Raw genomic sequence first — 7,403 nt, 5'->3', positions numbered from 1 at the left:
ACATGTCCTGGTTGTGAGGGCTGAGCATGCCTGTTGCAGCTTCCCCAGTTACAGGGTGAGCTGCATTTCCAAGCAGCCAGCCCTCTCCAGCCTGTCTCTCCCTGTGGGGTAGCAAAGCAGGACCACCTTTTCCCCACTGCCCTCAAGGCTGGAACCTGGGATCTGAGCCCTCACTAACGGCCCTGGCAGGGCCTAACCACTGAGTTCACTGCTGCCTGAGAGGGCGGTGGGCATAGAGCCAGGAATGGAGCAGATAACCTAGGGTGGGCCATCCCCTGAGACTCACCCCAACCTGGAGGACCCAGGCCCTGGGGTACAATGGACACTCAAGGTCAGCGGGGATTGAGGGACGATCACTCTAAACATGGTCCCAACACTCAGGGACCAAGCCTCTGGCTGCAGCTTTGTGGGAGGGTCCTGGGCCTTGAGCCCTGTCCAAAGTCTGGCCCAGTGGCCCTCCACACCGGTGGCCCCCTCACAGGGCCAACCAATGGCGTCCTCTAGACCTGGGGCGTCTCTTGGTCTCATTCTGACCAGACCAGGCTCTTATTACTCTGCCTCCTGGGTCATAAGGTCAGACACAGGGTCACGGGACGTTTTCCATCCAGTCTCAGAGCAGATGTTCCTGGGGCCCCAGACCCCTGGGAAGAGTTTGGAAGGGCGGATTCTGTCAGCCCCTGCATTTGATCTCCCTTCCCCCTCCTTCCCTGTCCTGAACCTGGGTTGAGAGGGTCTGCCAGGCAGCTTTGATCCCCTGAGACCAGGGCCTGTAGAGAGGAGGGGCTCCGGTTACAGTGTCCCCTCCCCTCCCCTCTCTGGCCAGAGTCGGCCCTTCTCCGCCCCTTGCCCCTCTTGGCCAGTGTCTCCTTGTTTCTAGGCCTCAGTCCCTCCCTATCCTTCCCCCCTCCCCGCCCCCTGCCCTGCGCTGACCACAGAGGGGCCAAGCTGAGTAGGGGCAACACCAGAGCTCAGAGATCCGGAACCCACCCAGCTCTTTTTCCACCCGGGTGTTGAAACGAAGCAGCTCTTTTTCCACCCGGGTGTTGAAACGAAGCATCTGCTGTGGGCTCAGACCCTGGGGACCAAAGGGGAGCCTGGAGGATCTGCCAGGGGCCCGAGGGCAGGGGCGCCGACAACAGGCCTAGAAGGTGGATGCCTGCAGGGCGTGGTCGGCGGGGCCGGAGGGGCTGGTGGTCACATATCCCCACCCCCTGGCCTAGTGGTCCCCATGTCGGCCCAGAGGCTGCTCCTGCCACTACTAATGGTTGGGCTGACCTCAGGGGCCAGCCTGCCACAGGGGCCCAGGAACCACCTGGGCGTGTGCCCCAACCAACTCAGCCCCAATCTGTGGGTGGATGCCCAGAGTACCTGTGAGCGTGAGTGCGTCGGGGACCAGGTGAGCATGGGCTCCGTCCTCACCTACCCTGGTGTGTGTGTGGGCGGGAGGGGGGCCGGAAGGAAACTGGGGCGGCTTGGAGAAAGACCAGACCTCACCCATGACCCCAGGCCTTGCCTACAGAGGGGACCCCAGCCCCAGGAATCTACTTCCTCCTTGGCTCCCACACTCCTGCCAGGGTTTCAGTCCATGGCCTATATGAGAGTCTTGGGTTACCCCCAATCTTTGTCCTCTTCACTCCCTGAGCCTGCCCATCCCCGCCCTGGGGCCAGTTCTCAGGACCAGCCAGGTAGAAAGGCAGGGGCTACATCTGGATGTCCTGCCTTTGCAGCCCAGCTCTGCATCCCCCCAAATTGGCTTTGATCATGCTGCCCATCTTCTCTGGGCCTCAGTTTCCTTATTTGTACTATGGGAGTAATAATACAACCTGCTTTGGGTCCAAGGATTCAGTGAGGTTTTGTGAGATGACACACAGGACTGGCCTGTGAAGCAGCTGTAGCTCACTGCATTGAATGGAAAGCAAATTTGTGCAAACCTGCTCAGCTTTCCAGAAGGGAAACTGAGGCTCAGGGATATGCAGTAGGGTGCACCCTGCCCAGCAAGCGAGAACCCTGGCTAGGCGGGGGGTGTTAGGGCACCTGCTGAGCTGTCCCTCAACCCCCAGGACTGCGTGGCTGCTGAGAAGTGCTGCACCAATGTGTGTGGGCTACAGAGCTGTGTGGCTGCCCGCTTCCCTGATGGCGGCCTGGCTACACCCACATTGATGGCCTCATGTGAGGGCTTTGCATGCCCACAGCAGGGCTCCAACTGCGATATCTGGGATGGGCAGCCAGTGTGTCGCTGCCGTGACCGCTGTGAGAAGGAGCCCAGCTTCACCTGCGCCTCCGACGGCCTCACCTACTACAATCGCTGCTACATGGACGCCGAGGCCTGCCTACGTGGCCTCCGCCTGCACGTCGTGCCCTGCAAGCACATCCTCACCTGGCCACCCAGCAGCCCAGGGCCACCTGAAACCACTGCTCGCCCAACGCCTGGGGACGCCCCAGTGCCACCTGCCCTCTACAGCAGCCCGTTCCCACAGGTGGTATATGTAGGGGGCACTGCCAGCCTCCACTGTGATGTCAGTGGCCACCCACCACCTGCGGTGACCTGGGAGAAGCAGAGTGACCAGCGGGAGAACCTGATCATGCGGCCAGACCAGATGTATGGCAATGTAGTGGTCACTAGCATTGGGCAGTTGGTACTTTACAACGCCCAGCCTGAGGATGCTGGCCTCTACACTTGCACCGCACGCAACGCTGCCGGCCTGCTGCGGGCTGACTTCCCGCTCTCTGTGGTCCAGCGAGAGCTGGCCAGGGACAGGGCCCCCAGTGCCCCCACCCTGGCCGAATGCCTGCCCAACACACAGGCCTGTGCTGGCCCCCCCTCCAGCCATGTCCTCTGGCACTTTGACCCACAGCGGGGCAGCTGCATGACTTTCCCAGTTGGTAGCTGTGATGGGGGCACACGGGGCTTTGAGACCTTCGAGGCGTGCCAGCAGGCCTGTGCCCGCGGCCCTGGAGACACCTGTGTGCTGCCAGCTGTGCAGGGACCCTGCCAGGGCTGGGAGCCACGCTGGGCCTACAGCCCGCTGCTGCAGCAGTGCCACCCCTTTGTGTATGGTGGCTGTGAAGGCAACAGCAACAACTTTGAGAGCCGAGAGAGCTGTGAGGACACCTGCCCCGTGCCGCGCACACCGCCCTGCCGGGCCTGTCGCCTCAGGAGCAAGCTGGCGCTGAGCCTGTGCCGTAGTGACTTTGCCATTGTGGGGCGTCTCACTGAGGTGCTGGAGGAGCCTGAAGCAGGTGGCGGCAGCATTGCCCGCGTGGCCCTAGATGACGTGCTCAAGGATGACAAGATGGGCCTCAGGTTCTTGGGCACCAAGTACCTGGAGGTGACACTGAGTGGTATGGACTGGGCCTGTCCCTGCCCAAACGTGACAGCTGGTGATGGCCCACTGGTCATCATGGGTGAGGTGCGAGACGGTGTGGCTGTCTTGGATGCTGGCAGCTATGTCCGCACCGCCAGTGAGAAACGGGTCAAGAAAATCTCAGAGCTCCTTGAGAAGAGGGCCTGTGAGCTGCTCAACCGCTTCCAGGACTAGCCCTGCCCACACAGCGCTCTGGTTGCCCCTGCCCTCCAGTCCCCCGGGTCCCACCAAATAAAAATGTTTCCCAGGAAGGACCTAATGACCTGCTGGTGTTGAGCCTCCCAGTGGTACTACCCTTCCCCCACCCAGTCTGTAATCTAGGTTCCAGCCACCAAATGGGCTTTGGCTGCAGTCTAAGATCACCGGGGAGCACCAGTTCCCCTATGGGGAGCCTCCTATCTCCCTGCAGCACAAGCCAGAACCAAGCCCCAAGGTGGGTGCCACTTCCTGTGGCAGAAGGGCCAAGCAGCCAGCTTAGTTCTGCCTCAGCAGTCCCTGGGTCCTCTTTTCCTTCTCTGTTGCCCAAGAGGAGCAGCAGGGGCCAAGATGTCCCCACGTCTTCACCCCACATGCCAAACCCCTCCTGCCCCCAATATGGGGCGCTCAGAGATACAGCCTGCCCACCCAGCACCACCAGGGTGTTTGAGAAGATGTAGTGTACACCAGCAATAGGACAGCAGGAAACACTTTATTCCCACACCCTCAGCAGCCCCCTGACCACTGGCCAGGAGCCCCCAGACTAGACAAGGCCAGTCTCCATGGCCTGACCCAGGGAAGGAGAGGGTTGACTATCTGGGTTTGTCCCAGAAGGGGCCTCGTTGGGGTCACAGGCATTCGGGAGAAGGAGGAGTTACTTTTTCCGGAAAATCAGGCACTTGTTGTTGGCTGGCATGTCCACCTGGGAGAAATGCTTTGGCTGGAGAAGCAGCCTCCAGATAAGCTACCCAGAGAGGTTGCCCATGCTCCCAGCTCTCCCCACCTACCATCCTCTCCAGGAGCAGACCGCTGGCCTGACCCAGGTCTTCCAAGAGGGCTGTGTCCCGCAGCCCCCAGTCTGGGTTCCTGCATGGGGGCGGGAGGTGGGGGCCGGGGAGTAGTGGGGGTGTGGCTTGGGCGTCACCCAGCCACTTGCCCTCCCAGCCAGGCCTCCCTCCTACTCAGCTCTAACCTGCATCTGAGGGTCAGGTCAAAGTCCACATTACTCTGGGGAGAGATCTTCCCATTGATAGCATAGGGCTGTGGAGACAGAAGGACAGGGCTCTGCCCACAGCCCCAGGGTAAGCCATCCTGCAGACTTTCAGGCTGGCACCAGAGGATGGAAAGGACACACCATTCCCTAATCCCAAGAAAGAGACAGCCGAGGACCAGCTGGTGAGCTAAGGGGGTGCAGGGAGACTTTGAGAAAGGAGGATCTGGGCGTGTTTAATGGTGACAGGTAGTCGGGGAGAGGGCAACTGAAAATACTGACACAAAAGGGAGAGTCTAGAAAGGAGAGGATGGCTGAGTCTTGCTGGAATCATCCAGACAGTGGAGGCCCATCTCTGGCAGGAGCACTCACCCCATAGGTGATGAGCAGTGCCTTGGGTTTGAGCAAGTGTCCTGCTGCTCTGAAGAGCCCCTGGGGAGGAGGGAGGCAGGTTGGCAGTGAGGAACTTTCCCCAGGCCTCCAAAACAGCCCTGGACTGGGGGCTGGAGACCCAACCTGATCTCCTGGGGCCTTAGTGCCCTACGATACCAGGCAAACCTGGCACCCTGCTCCCTCCCAATGCAGGGGGAGGAGTGCCCCCTGGTGCAGGTGGCTGGTCCTCAGGTGGCTCGCCCAAGCTCCCACAGACCTCGGTGCAGTTCAGGGGGCTGATGTGGATCATGTTGATGCAGAGCAGCAGGTCCAGCGACTGCGGCAGGATCCCGCCCCATTGCTCCCAATCCCAGGTCACGTCCAGGTACAACGGGGCCTTCACGTTGGACAGCCCCTGGGCCTGAGTGGTGGCCGAGATGCTGTGGGAGGGCAACACGTGGGTGGAGGTGGCCTGTGCACCTGTTCCTGACTCCCCCTGCAGCCTTGCTCACAGAGGTCACGGTGGCGTGGGGAGCTGGGACAGCGGGACCCGGCCCACTTTCACCACCCAGGTCCCGCCTTCCCCCGCACCTGTCCAGGCAGCGCTGGTCCACGTCAGACGGCTGCCACTCCGCGTGGGGGAAGGCCCGCGCAAAGTGTGCTGCGTGCTGGCCGGAGCCCGAGGCCACCTCAAGCACACGGACGCCACGCTGGGCCGGGTCCACGTACTGCTGCAGCACACGCAAGATGGGCTCCTTGTTCCTGTCCGCCGCCGCCGCCACCAACATCGTGTCCGCAGAGCTGGTCCGCCAGAAGAGGTAGTCCAGCCTCCGCGAAGCCTGCTGGGAGTTGTAGTCCAGCCGCCGTGAAGCCCCCCCGCCTCGACTACAATTCCCAGGAGGCCGCACGCGGCAGGTTAAAGGGCCCACAGCCTCAAGAGGCACACGGGGAAAGGACCCGCAAGCTTGGGTCGCTGGTTTGCGGGCTCTCCTCAGCTCAGCACCCTGTCTCCATTGACGTCCTAGTATTTTCATAGCGCTTGTCACTCTATGAAACTGTCTTGTTAGTGCCGGTTCCCCCTTGTTTTTTGGTTTTCTCTCGTTTTAAAATTTGTTATGACTGAAAATTTTTTTTTGAGATGGGGAAAAAGAAAACCTGAAGGCAGAATTGCGCCGCCCGGGAATCGAACCCGGGTCGCAAGAATGGGAATCTTGCATGATACCACTACACCAGCGGCGCTTGTTGACGCATGGGTGGCTCGAAAGACTTAGGAGATTGTGACGCAACCGCCTCGGGCTCCAAAATGCCATAGCGCATGCGCTATGCCACTGCCACCGCAGCTGTCAAGGCCGGGCTCAGCATTCCGCAGTGGGCAATTAGGGTAGGAGAGCCGTTTGGACGGGGCCCATGACAGTAGGAGTCTCTCAGTGTCCTTTGAACGCACAGCGCTCGAGGGAAAGGAGCGGAGATGAGAGACACGGGTTTGACGACCGCCTCAATTTGGGCCTGCCCCATGGAAACAATGGCAACCGCACATCTTCCGGAGCCTATGGGGGGCGGGGCCAAGATGGGGCTCCTATTGGGACAGAGCTTCTGGTGAGCGGAGTTGCGGATGAGCTGGGTTCCGGATGAGCAGGGTTGCGGATGGGCGGGCTGTCCCAGCCTGCAGAAACTGGGCAGGCCTGAAAGAGGGGGATCCTGTGATGCTCAGGGCTTCTCAATGACATTGAGATGACCACGGACATTATGAGGGGTCAGTGACCCCTGAATCAAATCGGAGACAGATTTGTTGTGTCCAGCGTGCTTCCGCAGGTGTCACATTGGGGCCCACGTTTCAGAGGGGCCCTGTTTCTCAAGCCGAGGGCCGTGCCTTGCAGTCAAAACTAGCTAATCTCTTTTGCTGGGCAATTTTTCACGAGCGATATCTCCATACCCGACGGCACTCTGGCCAGCGCTCTCATGGTCCTGACCCGGACTTTAGCCTGGGATTGCCCGCCAGGTGGCGTGCACCGTGGGACCAGGGGCCAGGAGTATGGGTATGGTCAGACGTGGAGGGAAATGCTGTAGAGTTGGCGGCCTCCCCTCCTCCAGGCAATCCCTTTGGCATTCTGCACTGTGACCACCGTCTTCCTTTAGCGGTCTTTCCCATTTCACAGTGCCGAGATTTCCATACCTGACTCGCCTTTTGCCTCACTTTCTCTTGGTTTGTTGGCTGAGCATTTTGTGTCTCCAGTTGGAGGAGAGGTGACTCTCAATGCACATCCCTGCTCCTGACCCCCACCTGTGACTAGTGGTCACTTGAGGTCTCACTGCCTACACCACTCATCACTCAGGCCCCTTAACCACTCCTCACCCACCTAGAGACACTGGCTTCCTGTTGGCTTCACATGGGATTCCCTGGGCACCCGCCACCCTGTGATATTGTCAGATGATAAATATATATGTCGTCTTTGTCCCAGTTCTTGGCACAGAATTCCTAA

General features: G+C 60.2%; 2 protein-coding genes and 1 non-coding gene across 4 annotated transcripts; 1 reads left to right on the top strand and 2 right to left on the bottom strand.

Annotated features, from left to right (window-relative positions):
- Positions 1–4: 4 nt before the first annotated feature.
- WFIKKN1 (WAP, follistatin/kazal, immunoglobulin, kunitz and netrin domain containing 1) lies at positions 5–3,554 on the top strand. Its single transcript, XM_006914017.2, has 2 exons — positions 5–1,396; positions 2,061–3,554. The coding sequence occupies exons 1-2, from the start codon at positions 1,229–1,231 to the stop codon at positions 3,537–3,539; spliced, it is 1,647 nt and encodes a 548-aa protein (XP_006914079.1). The 5' UTR covers positions 5–1,228; the 3' UTR covers positions 3,540–3,554.
- A 480-nt stretch (positions 3,555–4,034) lies between these two features.
- METTL26 (methyltransferase like 26) lies at positions 4,035–5,760 on the bottom strand. 2 transcript variants are annotated; one of them, XM_006914015.3, is made up of 6 exons: positions 5,515–5,760; positions 5,201–5,363; positions 4,924–4,983; positions 4,534–4,625; positions 4,349–4,427; positions 4,035–4,263 (listed from the first exon to the last, which is right to left on the bottom strand). In XM_006914015.3, the coding sequence occupies exons 1-6, from the start codon at positions 5,709–5,711 to the stop codon at positions 4,216–4,218; spliced, it is 639 nt and encodes a 212-aa protein (XP_006914077.1). In that variant the 5' UTR covers positions 5,712–5,760; the 3' UTR covers positions 4,035–4,215. The 2 variants fall into 2 exon arrangements, with proteins under 2 accessions (XP_006914077.1, XP_006914078.1); XM_006914016.3 differs by having other exon boundaries at positions 4,534–4,601.
- A 331-nt stretch (positions 5,761–6,091) lies between these two features.
- Positions 6,092–6,162, bottom strand: TRNAG-CCC. The gene has a single exon. It is a non-coding gene; the product is annotated as a tRNA-Gly (tRNA).
- Positions 6,163–7,403: the final 1,241 nt, after the last annotated feature.

The sequence above is a fragment of the Pteropus alecto genome, unplaced genomic scaffold, assembly GCF_000325575.1.
Source record: "Pteropus alecto unplaced genomic scaffold, ASM32557v1 scaffold44, whole genome shotgun sequence".
Classification (NCBI taxonomy): Eukaryota; Metazoa; Chordata; class Mammalia; order Chiroptera; family Pteropodidae; genus Pteropus; species Pteropus alecto.
This window is presented reverse-complemented; position numbering and strand designations above follow the sequence as displayed.